The following is a 17,868-nucleotide window of genomic DNA, read 5'->3' on the forward strand; positions in this document are numbered from 1 at the left end:
ACTGAATGCTCCAAGGTACGAGGCTTCATAACATTTATGTTAAAAGTGACTGAGTTTGTCTCAAACGTTTCAAGATATTTTTATCATAACTGATAATCCATCAGAAAAATAGTGATAAGCTATCACCTAATTCCCAAAAGATCCAAGCTTTCAATCACAAAACTCAATAAATCCCAATATTGGATAAAATTTCCATATGACAAGAAATCAATCCCTAAATATTCTTAACGACGCCAAAGCGAGAAAATGAGCTTCTATCTTCTCAACATGCTTTTCCTTTCTCAGTACTTAATTTCCACTAAACCACCAAAAAGAAGAGCATATTCAGAGCTAAACTGAAATGGAAAATGAAGAGACAACTAGGGTACATACGAATTCCATCATACTCAGATCGGAATCGGAAAACATAAGCTAGATAAACCGAATCTCATTATTATAAATGTTCAGAGCTTAAAATTATATTAAGCACAAACAACAACACCCACAAGCAGAAAATTAAAAAGAAGCACGGTGAAATACTGGTAAAATTAAATGAATTTTGTGAATAAAATAAATTCGAGGAGGGAATTCTCTGGTTTAGGATGAGAACGATCTAAGCTTGAGAGTTTTGTTTTTTTGTTACCTTCCGAATGGATCAAAAGCCGCAACCAGCGATTCTCAGGCTCGAGGTACTAGCAGCCGAAGGAGTCAATATAAGCTGAGGCTCCCTTTTAACTCGAATTACCCAACCCCCCCCCCCCCTTTTCTTTTTTTTTTTCTTTTTTTTTTTTTCTTTTTAGGAAATTGCATTTTAGCCTTTTAAACAGTCAGTCGTTTTACAAGTAACTCTACGAACTACCAACACTTGGACTCTGACCTTCAAAACTTTCAAAACGTTTCAACTTTCAAAAATGTTAATTTTTTTTTTCGAAATATACCTACACTTGGACTCCTGCAACATGTCATTTTTTAATTAAAAAATTAAAATAATATTTTTGAATTTTTTATTATTATTATTTAATTAAAAAATGACACGTGGTAGAAGTATCGTAGATATATTTCGACAAAAATGTGTTTTTTGAAACATTTTGGTAGTTTGGGGCCAGAGTCCAAACGTTGGCAATTCGTGAGGCTACTTGCAAAACAGCTGGAAGTTTGAAGACTAAATTGTAATTTTCACTTTTTATTATTATTATTATTATTTTAAAAGGGATCAAAATTAACTTGAATTGCATAAATGTTCTTATGGGGAGTGATTCTAACGTGGATTTCAACTTTTTACTCTTCAACCTTCTAGAGACGTTTGTATACAAATGTATCATTAACATCCCTTCCAAAGTCCAAACCTAAACAAGAAAACAAATAAATAAATAAATAAAATGTTGGAACAGTTTATGGGTCAATTACTACAACATCTTCAAAGGGTATCTTCTAGATAGTCTCCCATACAAGTCACTGCAATCATGAAGAAAGTTAGACAAAAGAGCTTGTCCGAGCAAGTTTGGGGGGATAACTCTGATGCTTAAGTTGAATGCTGAGAAGGAGAAAAGTTCTTTGAAAGCAAGTATTCTCGTGTGTGTGTGTCTTGAAAAAGTTAGCCTGCGTTACCTCTCTCTCTTTCCTTTTATACCTTATCCAATCTCTATGATGATAATGCCATACCTGTCTCTTTCTTCCTTTTTATCCAAGCGGCTAGTCTCCTCCTACTCCCTTCTCGCCTACATTTAGCGGTTTTAGCATTTAATCTTGTATTCATTAGCTGTCAAATCAGTAGTTTTCACGCCTACTCAATTCCTCTTCCATTTAATGCTCTTAGGGCTCCAGGAGAGCTTTTAAGAATTGGGTTTCAGTCATTCGAAAGACTTTGGTGACTGAGGAACCCTATGCGAACTGGGGTCACTGGCAATTTGTCAACATGCTCCTCTCAGCGACCGCCATCGCCTCCTACAGTGTAGTCATCGCTTCCTCCTTAAAGTGCGATACCTGGCCTTGGCCCGAAATCGACCTACTACTCGCTAGTAGGCTGAGGACTCAATGTGTGGATGGGCTTCTGAATATGGGCCGTAATTGCCGGCCCATGTCCAAACAAAAAAAATAAAGCCTTAAGAGAAAGAGAGAAAAATAAAAATACGACCTTAATGCAACCCGGATAAATAAAAATAAGGGTGTGGGTTGAAATTTTTTTGAAAGATTATGTCACATGGCGCAAAGGAAAGAAGGACGAGTGAGTGACTTGTTAGGAATGAAGTGCGTTGGCTTTTTCCAGTTTTGTGTAGACCAAAACATTGTTGAGGTAAGGTCAGCTATATACCACATGGAACATGTTGCTTGAGGCCCGTTTGGCACTTAGAGTGACCCTGAAATTCAATTATGGCGGCTTGTTTCTGTTTTGGGGCCTTTTTGAATTCCATCGATTGCCTAAGAGAGGCCTACAAATTGCCTTTCATGCGTCCGGCCCACAGTTGGTGCACTGCCTAACAGCCTCAATTAATAAAAATGAAAGAAAGAGACTTTAGACTTTAATAAAAATGGAAAATGAAGAGACAACTATGCCCCGTTTGTTTCGGTGTAAAATAATTTCCATCGTAAAATAGTTGTCGTAAAATAGTTTCAGAGAAGTCATTTTTCAGAAAAATATTTTCCGTCGAAATCATTTTTCAGTGTTTGGCGCGTACGGAAAATTACAAATATTTTTTATATTTTAATTTAATCATATTAATTAAAAAAAATTAAATTGTATTCCCAAAATAAAAAATATTAATATAAAATAATATAAAAAAAATTTTTAAAAAATTTGGCATATACAAATTCCGGCACAAACCGGCCGGATCCCGGCCATTTGACCGGAAACCGGCCATCCTGGCCAGTTTCCGGCTAGAACAGCCGGATCCGGCCAGATGCTGGGGGTCCGGCCAGATGGCCGAATTCGGGCCGAGATCCGGTCGCTCCGGCCAGATTCCGGCCAGTCTAGCCGGAATCTGGCATGGTATCCCCGGAATCCGGCGACATCTGCTGGACGTCGCCGGATTCCGACTTAATTTGTTGAATTCCGACACTGACTGGAGTCGGAATCTGACTTGTCGAAATTCGGCAATAATCAACTGCTTGAACGTAAAGGTCGACTGTGTTGTTTAAAAAAGAATCGACTGCATCTACCATTTACGGAAAATGATTTACGCTTTTAAAAAGCGTAAATAATTTTCCGAAATTTATTAAGCATTTTTGGTCAAATAAAAATCATTTTCCGATTGACCATTATTTTCGCTCCTACCAAACACTAGAAAATACCGAAACCATTTTTCAGAAATCATTTTACGCCGAAACAAACGGGGCATTAGTGTACATACGAATTCCATCATACTCAGATCGGAATCGGAAAACATAAGCTAGATAAACCGAATCTCATTATTATAAATGTTTAGAGCTTAAAATTATATTAAGCACATTTTTTTAGCACAAACAACACCACCCATAAGCAGAAAATTAGAAGCACGCTGAAATACTGGTAAAATCAAATGAATTGCGTGAATAAAATAAATACGAGGAGGGAATTCTCTGGTTTAGGATGAGAACGATCTTAGCTTGAGAGTTTTGTTTTTTTGTTACCTTTGATGAGTACCAAATATTGTGTATTTGGACCCCTTAATTTACATTAGTTAAACATTTAGCTTTGTTATTTTCTAATGCTTTGGTTAGTTTTAGTGTTTTTATATTTTGTAGGACAATAAGAGAGAAATGATACAATTCAAGCAAAATACAAGGAAATTCGGATGCAGCAGACCAGTACATTTAGACTGATCATAACAGGACCAAAAGATATCCTTTTTGGGAGTTTCTTAGGTCTAAATTGAATTTCAAGATGTCAGCTTTCCAACGCAACAATTTTCAGCCAATTCAGAGATGCGTGGAAAAAGATATGGCTGTTTGAATTTCAGTCGTCGGATCATCCCGAAAATCCAGAACCATCTCTCTTATTATTTTTCTTTTACTTCATCCCTTGTCTCCCCAAAGCTAGAGCCAATACTCGTTTTTCTCCACATTCTCAGCCACTTAATCACTTTTTTTTTCCACTCAACATCATTCCATAAAACACTCACCACTCATTCCATAAAACACTCACCACTCATTCCATAAAACACTCACCACTCATCTCTCCACTCATACACCCACTCACCCATTCCACACAAACCACTTGACTATAAAAGGAGACCAAGGCTGAAAATCAAGAGAAGAAGAAGAGGCATGAGCCTCTTTGTACATAACTTCTTACTTCTCTTCTTCTTGTAGCTTATTTCTTTCCTTTTGCAACTCTTTGATTTTTATGCTTTTAATGTTTTAAGTTGTAAGTTATTTTATCATGTGTAGCTAATATTTTCGTTTGGGGTTGAGGATGAAACCTCACCATTGAAGAGAAACCGAGTTTCTTGCTTGTTCATGCTATTTGAGTTTATGGATTTGATTTCTCATTGCTCTACTTCGGTTTTCTTGAAATGATGTTTTGATATCTCTTGTGGTTTCCGGATACAAGTGATGATGTGGAATAAGTTTCATTAAATCGGTTGCTTGGTTTTTCATCTATCAAAACATTGGACATTCATTGTGCGCCGTTTGACTAATACATTGTTTTATCGGTTAGAATGAAGATATCCATTGTGATTGAATGATACATTGGATGTTTGGATTTCAATTGGTACTCTTTGTGATTTGTGCTATGAACGGAATCATTGAATGATCTAAATGATCTTTGAAGCAATGTAGAGCATATCTAAGATTTACACGTGACAACCTTGAATAAGTGTGATGAGCATGAGATTAGGTTGATATGATTTGGTGAGTGTGGATTCCAAAACCTTAGACCCCTTTATTTTCGTTATTTTTGCTTATATTTTCTTTTATTAAAAACCTAAATTTGGAACTAGGTTAAAATAGGATTAGTTTGAATAGAGATTAATTTTCGCAACACAATTCCCTGTGGGATCGACCTCGCACTTGCATAACGCTATATTGCAAAATGATTCGTGCACTTGCGAGTACTTATTTAAAACACATCAAGTTTTTGGCGCCGTTGCCGGGGAATTGTTTTGTTTGTGGAAATTGATTTTTGTTTGAATTGATTTTATTTTTCTACTAGTTTAGGTAGATTTTCGTTTTCTTTTTCTTCTTCCAATTTTTGTTTCTTTTTATTTTTATTTGTTTTTGTTTTATTGTCTAACCCAAAAAAAAAAAAAAAAAAAAAGCAAGGTTTTCTGTTTTATTGTTATTTCAGGTTGTGTGGAATTTTGCGAAGTCGATCGATCGAACCAACACTGGAGGTGTTACCTGGAAAAGTTCAGTAGCAGAAATTCTTGCCAAAAAAATTATTTTCTTTGGTCCAAATTTGTAAGTTTTAATTCTTGCCTTTCTGGTGTCTTTGGTTGTTTTATGCATTCGTGTTAGTCTTCAATTTTTTTTTTATTTATTTATTTTGTTTGTGCTATTTTTTTTTTTCTTTTAATCTTCAAAAAAAAAAAAAAAAAAAAAAGTATATTTTGCTAGTGTGGTCTTACGGCGCTATCTAAGTGTCGAGGCAAGTTCTGGCTAGGAAAGTCTTGGGATTTAAGTGTGTCCGGTGTGACCCCCCTCACTTTCCTGGGAACGAACCTGGGTTCTTAGAGAATTCTGTCTGCCCCACTTGCAATTTCTTTAAAAAATAAATAAAAAAAAAGGGTTCATATTTTTGGTAGGAAGTGATTGTAAAACATGAATTATCACCCATATGAACCATGTTCACTTTGCTCTGATCCTCATCATTGTACCAATAATTGTCCCTCTTGGGGACAATTCTATAATTTGTCATATGAGCAATTGAACACAAACTCCTCCAGCCCGGGATTCGATTCAAATCCCAATTTTTACAACCCGGACTGGAGCGACCATCCTGATTTCTCGTGGCATGCTCAAGCCATGGGAAATCATGCTCCCCAATTTTCAGGAACTGCACTATCCCGAATATTCGCAGTTCGATACCCAATCTTCCCATCCTTCATCCTTCAATCAACCGACACCACAGTCATCATTAGAAGACACTCTCAAGGCCTTCATGCAGTTTTCAAGCCAAACCATTAATGAAATGAAGAATGCCACATTGGTTAACACCCAATCTATTAATGAAGTGAAGCAGGCTATTAGTGACGTGAAGAATGCTACCTTGGAAAACACTCAGGCGATTGCCAGGATAGAAAGACAGTTCGAATATCTGGTTGCCGAGTATAACAGACTGGAGGAAGAAGAGTTTCAAGGTCAGTTGATGGCTAAAGGGCACTACATGATTGATGAGGATGATTCCAGCAATCTTCATCATGAGCATGTCCAAGACACATCAACAATTGAGAGTGAGGAAATGGTGGATGGCAATGAAGAGGAAGAAAAGGAGGAGCACCTGGAGCAAGCAGCGCCCCCGCCAAATCCAAATATGTCCGAATACGGAATGAGTACTGAAGCTCATTCCTTCATCACCATCCCTCTTGAGACATTTCATGAGCCCCAAGCTTTAATTCTTACATGTCTCAAAGAGCCATCTTATGCCAAAACTGTCAAGGATCTATGCACACAACCGCGCAAATCTAGGAACCATCGTCCTACAAAGATCCTTCGAAGCAAGCAAGTTAGTTACATAAGATGGCGAAACATTTCTCTCGAGGGACATCAATTCTTTAAGAAGAAAGGGTGGAAGGGATTGGTTGGACATCCACATGATCGGGGAAGGCGCTGTAAATTTTCTTTTACCTTTTCGCACAGTTGTTTTTTTTAATTATTTTTGTTAAATATTTTGTTTCTGTTTTACCTTATTTTGTTGTCTGTTTTTGTTTGTTAGTTTATTTTTAATTTTTCAATGGTGGGATAACTTCTTGCTATAGGGTGTAAGTGAAGCATGGATTCTTATTTTGATAATTATTGAGATTCTTCTGTACAACATGTTTCACCTAGTGGTAGGACACTTGCTCCAACCAACTACCCTTACAATTTCAACCCACATGAACCATGGAAAGCTTGCTAAATGAGAACATGGAAGCCTCGAAGGAGAGGAAGGTGGGGAATGTGAAGAAAGCAAAGAAGGCGAGGCAAGCAATCCGGAAAGGATATGAGCGCGGTACTCATATCGTAGTGCTCTCTCTCTTCTGTCATAGATCGCCATCACCGGATTGAGGATAGATGTGAAGAGCGTCCAGGTTGACAAGACGGAAGAGAAGGTCTTGCATGATCAAGAATAATCTTGCTTCTGGATAGTATGATCAAGAATAGTCTTGCTTCGTTGTCTATGAATCTGGTTGTGATGCTGCATTTTTCCCAACTTTAAACTTTGAAATTGGTTATGAACTACATCTTCCCTTCCAAGAAGCGATGATGAGTTCAGATAAGAAGAAAGATTTGGCTCTCGAAGTGTGAAGGGTTGAGAGCTCATAGGTGTGCTTTGCCAGAGAGAAGACGAGTAAATTTATAGAGAAAATTTGAGAGGGGACGGTGCAAGTGGTGCCGACAGTGAATCGTAATATCTCCATCCCTTTCTCGGAACGCTCATCCAGCTCATTCTCGGGATGCCCCTCTACGACTGCTAGTTGCGGAAAGTGCGGCGATGAATCCGGAAAAGTCATTGGGTAAATTCGGAATTCGAGAAGGTGAAAAGGGTGAAAACTCAAAAAGAAGAGAACTCGTGATTCGAGGGCGGCTGTCTACTAGTGATAATGGAGGCTGCACTCAAAAAGAAGAGAACTCGTGATTCGTGGGCGGCTGTCTACTAGTGATAGTGGAGGCTGCGCTCAGAATGACGTTGATTAAACCGCGTCTCGCCCAGTGATTAAGTTCTCTTTCCTTCCCTTCAAATATTTCGAATCACCGCTTCATTTCTATCCTTCTCTCCTTCAGATTCTTTGAGGAATATCATCGTTTCCTAAGTTTTCCAGAAAAAAATGGCTTCTTCCTCTTCCCAAAATAATCTTGACCTGAATGCTACGCCAGTAGTACAACCCGAGATTTGGCGTCCATTATTCTTAACGCAAAAAGGTCCTCTCATGACCAATGACTCTGTGATGCTGAATGATGCAGCAGCTGCATCCATGGCTCAGGGCATCATAACTCCTCGAGATAATAAGTTATTGGCGGATAGGACTGATGCTCAAGCCATCAATGACTCTTTGGCTTTCAGTATTCAGAGTGCTTCTTCAGTTACAAACATGGCTCGACGTCTGCAAGTTCGAGGGAATGAAGTTCAAGCGCTAAAAGGTCAAATTTTGGCTTTGCAGCGAATGTACATGGACTTTAGGCGTAGGAATCGGGTCCTACAACAAGAAAATAAAAAGCTGAAGAAGGTGGTAGATTCATATGCGAAAGACTTGGAGAAGAGGTATGCTGAGTTGGAGCAAAATACCAATCGTCTCCAAGAGCAACACCAGGACCTCTTGCGTGTAGTCCAAAACCTCAGGGTTTTCCGCCCAGAAACTTAGTCAGGTATAAGCATACTCTGGGGATGTTGCAGGAAAGGTCCGATTCGCAAGTTTATGTTTTCTTAAAAGTACTTCGTTTTGTAAGACAATAATTATATTTTTATTTTCTTTATTTTTTATTTTTATTTATGTTTTCTTAGAAGTACTTCGTTTTGTAAGACAATAATTATATTTTTATTTTTTTATTTTTATTTTTATTTTCTTTATTTTTTATTTATTTATGGACTGTAATAATAATAATAAAAAAAAAATGGCGCTACGAAGATCCTGCGAAGCAAGCAAGTTGGCCACCTGAGAAGGCGCTGTAAATTTTCTTTTCCCTTTTACTTTTTTTTGTATAGTTGATTTCTTTCATTTTTATTTCTTTTCATTTTACTTTTATTTCTAACAGCAACTAACATTTTGATGTTTGTGTCTATGAGAAATGTTGCTGTTAAGTTTTTGTTGACAGGTGTTTTGGTGTTTAAGTTTGGGGGACGCCTTGACCTTTCACACCTCGATGTTTCCGTATTTCTGGTAATGTATTTCTACACTACACATTGCGGACAATGTGTAATTCAAGTTTGGGGGTATGGAAAAGCACTCTGTCCATTTGTTTGTTTGTTTATTTCATTTGTTTGTTTGTTTGTTTAAGTTTCCATTTGTGTGTTTGTTTAATTTTTCTAATTGTTTTTAGTTATTTTTAGTTGTCTTTTTGTTCTTAAAATGTTTTAATTAAAAAAAAAATAAAAAAAAATTATGTTGTCAAGTTTGAGTTAAGCCATAGCTGTGGTTTGCATTTCATCGGCTTGCTTAAGTTTTTGAACACATCATGTCTTTAGGAATCTGAGTCTTTTGACTTATTTTTGGGCTAGTAAGATTTCACTTGAGTTGAACTATCACGAGCACGTTAGCATGTAATTTGTGCTTAATTGTGTATTTTGAGAGTTGTTGGATGACTTATTGATAAATAACCTTGGCTTGCAAGATATATATATATTTAAAAAAAAAAAAAAAAAAAAAAGAAAAAGAAAAAGAAAAAGAAGATCATTTTGAGTTTTTCACTGAGTAACCGAGCCTCTTGCCTCACTAAGCATTGAGTGTTCGCGTCAAAAGGTGAGAATTTCAATTTGGTTAATTGTATGGCTAGTTTGGCTTCGTAGCCTTTTTGACTTGAGTAATTAAGCCCTTAGGGATGTTTCTACATCTAGTGCCCTAAGACCATTTGGTTTGGGAGCCACTGGCCCAACACTCGTTACATGGGTCAATTAGAAAGCTTAAGGGAGCCGAGCATTGCACAGCCAACATATTAAAAAAAAAAAAAAAAAAACAAAAAAACAAAAAAACAAAAAAAAAAAAATATATATATATATATATATATATATATATATATAAATAAAATAAAATAATTTGCATATTTTGCCTTGGTTGTTTCATTTGATAGGGATTCCAATGATTTTTGAAGTACTTATCTTGAGATTAAAATGAAACCTCATAATTGCATGTTGATTTCACTCTACACTTTTGAGGAAATGTGATGTCTTAACTGTCCATTTATGAGTGATTTGATGATTGGATCCCCTGTTGATGTTTATGATGGGGTTTGTCTTTTTAAGCATGCCAATGACGTATGAACCATGGTCTGGGTAAAACTTTTTCTCGTTGACAGCATAATGTTTGAATGTTTGTGGGTATCATTTCTGGCAAACCCTCACGAGACTTCACTCGTCCACTAGGGAGTCCTAGGGGTTTAAAAGGCTTATTGCATATGCTAAATGCAATCGTGTCTCCCACGAAAGAGGATTTATGTTTCATGCTTTGATTTTGTTTTTCATTTTGTTTTGCTAAGGGACTAGCAAAATGTAAGTTTGGGGGTATTTGATGAGTACCAAATATTGTGTATTTGGACCCCTTAATTTACATTAGTTAAACCTTTAGCTTTGTTATTTTCTAATGCTTTGGTTAGTTTTAGTGTTTTTATATTTTGTAGGACAATAAGAGAGAAATGATACAATTCAAGCAAAATACAAGGAAATTCGGATGCAGCAGACCAGTACATTTAGACTGATCATAACAGAACCAAAAGATATCCTTTTTGGGATTTTCTTAGGTCTAAATTGAAGTTCAAGATGTCAGCTTTCCAACGCAACAATTTTCAGCCAATTCGGAGATGCGTGGAAAAAGATATGGCTGTTTGAATTTCAGTCGTCGGATCATCCCGAAAATCCGGAACCATCTCTCTTATTATTTTTCTTTTACTTCATCCCTTGTCTCCCCAAAGCTAGAGCCAATACTCGTTTTTCTCCACATTCTCAGCCACTTAATCACTTTTTTTTCCACTCAACATCATTCCATAAAACACTCACCACTCATTCCATAAAACACTCACCACTCATCTCTCCACTCATACACCCACTCACCCATTCCACACAAACCACTTGACTATAAAAGGAGACCAAGGCTGAAAATCAAGAGAAGAAGAAGAGGCATGAGCCTCTTTGTACATAACTTCTTACTTCTCTTCTTCTTGTAGCTTATTTCTTTCCTTTTGCAACTCTTTGATTTTTATGCTTTTAATGTTTTAAGTTGTAAGTTATTTTATCATGTGTAGCTAATATTTTCGTTTGGGGTTGAGGATGAAACCTCACCATTGAAGAGAAACCAAGTTTCTTGCTTGTTCATGCTATTTGAGTTTATGGATTTGATTTCTCATTGCTCTACTTCGGTTTTCTTGAAATGATGTTTTGATATCTCTTGTGGTTTCCGGATACAAGTGATGATGTGGAATAAGTTTCATTAAATCGGTTGCTTGGTTTTTCATCTATCAAAACATTGGACATTCATTGTGCGCCGTTTGACTAATACATTGTTTTATCGGTTAGAATGAAGATATCCATTGTGATTGAATGATACATTGGATGTTTGGATTTCAATTGGTACTCTTTGTGATTTGTGCTATGAACGGAATCATTGAATGATCTAAATGATCTTTGAAGCAATGTAGAGCATATCTAAGATTTACACGTGACAACCTTGAATAAGTGTGATGAGCATGAGATTAGGTTGATATGATTTGGTGAGTGTGGATTCCAAAACCCTAGACCCCTTTATTTTCGTTATTTTTGCTTATATTTTCTTTTATTAAAAACCTAAATTTGGAACTAGGTTAAAATAGGATTAGTTTGAATAGAGATTAATTTTCGCAACACAATTCCCTGTGGGATCGACCTCGCACTTGCATAACGCTATATTGCAAAATGATTCGTGCACTTGCGAGTACTTATTTAAAACACATCAACCTTCCGAATGGATCAAAAGCCGCCGCAACCAGCGATTTTCAGGCTTGAGATACTAGCAGCCGAAGGAGTCAAAATAATTAAGCTGAGGCCCCATTTTAACTTAAATAATATATATTTTTTTTAATATTATTATTATTTTTACCCCTCTATGTTCTGAAAGTGTCTTTTGGGAAGTATATTTTGTTTTTGTTTTTATGAAAAAATGTTTTAATATGATATAAAAATAATAAATATTAGTCTATATTAATATGTAGGTTTAAATACAAAAAAGCCCCCCAAACTACCACCCGTTCTCTGGATGGCCCATCGAACTACCAGTACTTGCAGTCCGGCCTCCCAAACTACCAATTACTTATTTTTTGGTCTCATCCATCACTTTGTGCCGTCTAAGTGAATGGAAACCAAGTCACGTGTTGTGCGCTTGACTCTTTTAGTCAAAAAGCTGGAAAATACCCCTCTCCCTAAAGTTGAAATTCCCATTGTGCCATCCGAAACAATGAGTGTAAATTTCAGGGCATTATTTACAATAGGGTTAAATATATTTTAGCCCCCCAAACTACCACCATTTCTTTGGATGGCCCCCCAAACTACCACTTTCTGATTTTTTTGCCCCATCCGTCTATTTATGCCGTCAATTCTAACAGAAATTGGTCCAAAACCCGAAAATACCCATTCCCTTAACCATGAGAATTTTAAAGTGTAGGAGGGGTATTTTCGGATTTCTGTTTAGAATTGACGGCATAAATGGACAGATGTGGCTAAAAAATCAGAAAGTGGTAGTTTGGGGGGCTAAAATATATTTATCCCTTTACAATAATACCATTCGATAATAACCGGGAAAAATACAAAAAAGCCCCCCAAACTACCATCGATTCTCCGGATGGCACCCCAAACTACCAAAGCTTGGATTCCGACCCCCTAAATTACTTGACCCTTGTATTTTGGCCCCATCCGTCAGATTCAGCCGTCTAACTGGACGGAAACCGAGTCACGTGCGAGTCACGTGACTCATTTTTCCAAAAAACCCGAGTTTACCCCCTCCCCCACGGACTGAAATTCCGAACATGTCCTTCGGTCCTTTAACTTATTAACTGAGAAAATCAGAAATAAAAATACAAAAAAAATTACGATTATGCCATTTCTCACGCTTCATTTCTCAGAAATCATCAGCCAGAAATAAAATCAGAAATCCTAGGGTTTGCTTCATTTCTCACGCCGCTCAAGCTCACTCACGCCGCTCACCGCTCACTCACGCCGCTCACGCCGCTGCTCACGCCGCTCACGCCGCTCACGCTACTGCTCACGCCGCTGCTCACGCCATTCCTAAGTTGGTCGACACTGTCGAAGGGGAGGAGACGGGTGTTTGCCGAATCTATTCCGAACGTGGCCTTCGGTCCTTTAACTCATTAACTGACAACATCTCTTCCGAATATTGTTTGTAAGTACCCACTGCCTAAATGCCGACACCCGACACCTTATTTATATTTCATGGAAAACGATGGGCATTTGTTTGTTTATTGCAATCTAGGATCGAAATTTGGACTTGTTGGACCTACCACACTTTATGATTCTTGTTTGTATATTGGGAGCCGACCATTTTTGCATATGATTCGTTTGTTTAGCTGGTCCCATTTTTTGTTTGCATAAGAAAATTGTTTTGAGGGTTTAGTGGTCCCCTAAGAGACAGTCGTGGGTCAGTTGTCCACTGTCCACTGTCCCCTTGTCCACACTTTCCTGTCCCCTTGATTGAAAATTGACTTTTGTAAATGCGAAAATAATTGGTCAGTTGTTATGGGCTTGTGATTGAAAATGGAGCATGTTTTTACGAACACTGTTGGTTCCTTAAAATCTGTACACACACTCTTGGTTTCCTTAAAATAAGTTTGCTTTCATTTTATGAAATTGGGTTGAATGGCTGATATCTAGTCTAGGATACTTGATTTGAATTTTTTTACCAAAACAGTGAACACATGGGAAAAAACAAAAAAGAGGAAAAAAGACTTAGGAAAAAAAAATCATAATAAATAAAATAATAATAACTCAATGTGTTTGATTTAGAATAGTTTGAAAAATATCTTGTCACCCACATGTGCACATCTTTTCACTTGATATTCAATTTGCTTGTTTCTTTATTTATTATGTTTTGTTTTGAAGATGGCTACACAAGAGTTCGTATTTGAGGTGCATTATGGAGGTCATATAGATAGGAGGTTCATGAATTCATATGTTGGGGGAGATGTTGATGTGTACAAGACGGATGTCATTCCACATGATAGGGTGTCATTTTCAGTTGTAGAGGATATTGCTAAAAGATATGGGTACAAATCCGGGGACTTGATTTATTACTTACTGCCAGGGTGTACTCTTCGAAATGGGTTGAAATTAATCACATCGAACTTTGATGTAAATGAAATGGTTCAAGCCCACTTGGGTTTACCAATTGTTGAGTTGTACATCAACTCATTTAATGCCTCCATACCTGACATTGATGAGGGTAATGATGAAGATGATAATGATAATGACGATGATGATGATGAGAGGGGGTATTCTAGGATCGAGCGTGACGATCCATATTGGGAAGAGGTAAATGAACCGGATCTGTTTGTGGATAATGATGATGTTCATGATGATGTTCCTGGGCCATCTATGGGGAGGGGGGGCGAAGAGAGCGATGAAAGTGATGAGGGTGAAGAGGAAGGTGATGAAGAGGAAGGTGATGAAGACGAAGGTAGGGGAGTCGACCATACTAACAGTGGATTTGATTATGATGAAGATGCAAACTCAGACATGCCACGCAGTAACATTCTTACATCTCCTCCCATAAGTGATGATGAGTATGAGGTGACCTCCCAGAGGAGACATGTGACAGAGCCTTCTGAGTTCCAAATGGCTGACATGGGTAACACAGAGTTTGTGGTGGGTCAAAAATTTTCGTCAATCCAGGTTTTCAGAAATGCAGTTAGAGAGACTAATGTAAACATGGGGAAGGATGTAAAGTTTAGGAGGAATTACCTTGCGAAATGTATAGTGGTATGCAGTGATACGCGTTGCAAATATAGGATTTATGGGCGCAAGTGCAAGGATGAGGAATCCTTTGAAGTTCGATCAGTTCAGTCCGTACACAAATGTAGGAGGAAACACAGTAATTTTATTTTGAAATCGTCTTGGATTGCAGATAAGTTGATTGAGAAGTTCAGAGCACAACCCAACATGCCTGTAAAGGCAATGGTAGAGACAGTGAAAGAAAGATGGGGTGTAGATGTGAAGGAGCATAGGTTGTATCGGGCTCGGAGACTTGCAAAAGACAAGATACGTGGCAGTGTGAACGACCAGTACAAGAAGTTGTGGGACTTTTGTGAGACAATCAGGAGAACAAATATTGGCAGTTGCGTAATGATGAAAATAAAGAGGCCATTACCCGATAAGCCCGCAAAATTTCAAAGGTTGTACTTCTCCTTAGCCGCCATGAAAAGCGGTTTTCTTGCTGTTGTAGGCCCATCATTGGGTTGGATGGGTGCTTCTTGAAAGGTCCGCATAAGGGCCAAATTTTGGCTGCCATTTCGAGGGATGCAAATAATCAGATGTATCCAGTGGCTTGTGCAGTGGTAGAAGCAGAAGTCAAAGACAGTTGGACTTGGTTTTTAGAGACTTTGCTATCGGATCTTGGCGCCCCCCCTGCAGAGGGATGGACATTTATTTCTGATCGTCAGAAGGTAAAGTAACATACATATTCCTGTAATCAATTGGTCAATTCTTTTTTTATGATACAATCAATGTTATGTCTGACATCTTAATTTTACTTTGCGCAGGGTCTGGTCCCGAGTTTGGAAGTGGTGGCTCCCGGTGCTGAGCATCGGATTTGTTGTAGACATTTGTATGCAAACTACAGAGATGTAGGTCACAGAGGTTTGGCATTGAAGGAGAAGCTCTGGAGCGCGGCTGCCGCTTACACAGAGGCTGAGTGGTCTATACAAATGGACGAACTAAAGCGGATAAGTCCGGATGCGTATGATTACCTGTCCAAGATTGACCCAAGTACGTGGACAAGGGCTTGGTTCAGTACCTTCCCTAAGTGCGATTTAGTTGTGAACAACCTCTCAGAATGTTTCAATGCTTGGATTGTGAAACAGCGTGATCTACCAATAATATCGTTGATGGAAATGTTGAGAATAAAATTGATGAAGAGATACCAAAAAAAGCGAGAAGGCATTACAAAAATGGATGGCAGGATTTGTCCAAAAATTTTGGAACGGTTAGATGAACTCTCACAAGATGCTTCTCATTGCAATTGCGTGTATGCTGGGGATGGGTTTTTTGAAGTGACAGACAAACAGAAACAACATGTGGTTAACTTGGTTAGAAGAACATGTGGGTGTAGACAATGGGACATGACGGGAATCCCATGTGCACACGCAATATGTGCAATATGGAAAGATAGTGCAGACCCTGTTGACTATGTTTCTGATTGGTATACTGTGGATATGCTGAAAAAGGCATATGAACATGTCGTGTATCCCATGCCTAGTGAAGAACAGTGGACTAAGACAAATGGCGTGCATGTAGACCCACCAGTGGTTAGAATACAACCTGGAAGGCCGAGAGTAGTGAGGACCAGAGGACCAGAGGAGCCCAAAAATCAATACAGGATAAGGAAGGGTGGGGTTACTATGAGATGTTCCAGATGTAGGGGTACTGGACATAACCTAAGAACATGTCCCCGCATAAGAATAGAAGCAGTTAATTATAGAGGACCTCGTAGGAGTGAGGTAAATTCCTTTGACAGTTTTGGGGTTTATTTCTTGGTATTCAATGAGATGCTTAATTATTATGTTGACATTTGTTTTTTTAATGTGGTAGGTGCAATCTACTGAACCGAATCACCATTCTACAGTTGATTCTGAACCGGTTACTTTTTCATGTCCTAACTTTTTCATGTCATAACTTTTTCATGTCATAAGTTTGTCATGTCATAACTTTTCTATCATTTACATTACATTTTGCAGCCCTCAATTGTCCATCACACCCCACAAACCACTGTTGCATCATTGTCTAGAGGAAGGGGTAAGGGAAGGGGTAGGGGTAGAGGTAGAGGTAGAGGAACTGGTCAGTCACAGCCACAACCACAGCCACATACTCTGCATCAACCGCAGCCTTCGCCTCATGCCAATGCTTGGGTGAGTACTGGCAACACCCATAATTTTGTTGTTTATTTATTGTTAACCCCACCTAAACTTATTGTTAACTTATTGTCTTGACAGTTTCCAAGTACCGTCAACACGGTCCGGGGGTATGGACCGCATTCGCAGTCACAGCCTCGGACCCATGCCAATGTTATTGTGAGCACTCTTCTATAATAGAACTCTTAATTTTATATTGCATTATGTTCAAAACTTTTACTTTTATATTGCATTATGTTCAAAACTTTTACTGTGTCTCTACAGTCTCAAGGAACTGTGAACACAGTAAGGATGTATGGACCCTCGTCAGTACAGCCGCATTCTCAGTCACAACCTCAGCCTCAGACTAATGCTTTTGTAAGCCCTCAATCCACCGTTCTTTTATATCTGTTGTTCTTTTATGACAGTTTTGGTATAACCTAATTAACAACATTTTGCAGTCTCATGGTAATGTCAACACAGTTAGATTATATGGACCCCCTACACCATCACAGTCACAGTCACAGCCAACAACTATTGTGAGCAATCAAAACACTCGTTCTCTAAGTTTTGAATTTTATTTAAATTTTTAACTCACATTTTTTATTTAATTTAAATTTACAGTTTCAAGGTACTGTCAACACTGTCAGATTGTATGGACCCCCTACACCATTAGGGAACTCTCAGCCAGGAGGGTCTACTCAGCCAACAGTGTCTTCTCAGCCATTCAACCCAATTTCATCAAAGCCTGTTACTAGAAGTCAAAAGATTATTCCAACAGTGGAGAAGGCAATTGGCGTACTTGAGGCCAATCAGAGAAAGAGGAAGAAGCCGGAATGGCAAAAATATTAGGGTGGTTTTGTTGGTGATAAACAATTTATGGATGTGTTTGGATGTGTTATTGTAGAAATGTTTTGATGACAAGCAAGTGTTGTTTTGATGATACATGTGAAGGATATGTTTGGATGTAATTGA

At 38.1% G+C, this 17,868-nt stretch overlaps 3 protein-coding genes across 3 annotated transcripts in view; all 3 read left to right on the plus strand.

The window, feature by feature from the left end:
- Window positions 1–17,868, plus strand: part of LOC133874929 (F-box/FBD/LRR-repeat protein At5g53840-like) — a 91,641-nt gene that overhangs the window by 46,566 nt on the left and 27,207 nt on the right. The window lies entirely within an intron of this gene.
- LOC133875126 (uncharacterized) lies at window positions 13,892–15,262 on the plus strand. The gene has a single exon (XM_062313131.1). The coding sequence runs from the start codon at window positions 13,892–13,894 to the stop codon at window positions 15,260–15,262; it is 1,371 nt and encodes a 456-aa protein (XP_062169115.1).
- On the plus strand, window positions 15,298–17,745 carry LOC133875127 (uncharacterized). Its single transcript, XM_062313133.1, has 8 exons — window positions 15,298–15,450; window positions 15,547–16,503; window positions 16,595–16,642; window positions 16,741–16,911; window positions 16,996–17,073; window positions 17,179–17,271; window positions 17,355–17,432; window positions 17,518–17,745. The coding sequence occupies exons 1-8, from the start codon at window positions 15,319–15,321 to the stop codon at window positions 17,743–17,745; spliced, it is 1,785 nt and encodes a 594-aa protein (XP_062169117.1). The 5' UTR covers window positions 15,298–15,318.

Source organism: Alnus glutinosa, chromosome 8, assembly GCF_958979055.1.
Source record: "Alnus glutinosa chromosome 8, dhAlnGlut1.1, whole genome shotgun sequence".
In the NCBI taxonomy this organism is placed as follows: Eukaryota; Viridiplantae; Streptophyta; class Magnoliopsida; order Fagales; family Betulaceae; genus Alnus; species Alnus glutinosa.

Coding starts and splice junctions, on each gene's coding strand:
- LOC133875126 (XM_062313131.1), top strand. CDS start 13,892: ATGGCTACACAAGAGTTCGTATTTGAGGTGCATTATGGAGGTCATATA.
- LOC133875127 (XM_062313133.1), top strand. CDS start 15,319: ATGTATCCAGTGGCTTGTGCAGTGGTAGAAGCAGAAGTCAAAGACAGT. Junction 16,504..16,594: donor GAGGACCTCGTAGGAGTGAG/GTAAATTCCTTT, acceptor TTAATGTGGTAG/GTGCAATCTACTGAACCGAA. Junction 17,272..17,354: donor AGCCTCAGACTAATGCTTTT/GTAAGCCCTCAA, acceptor AACATTTTGCAG/TCTCATGGTAATGTCAACAC.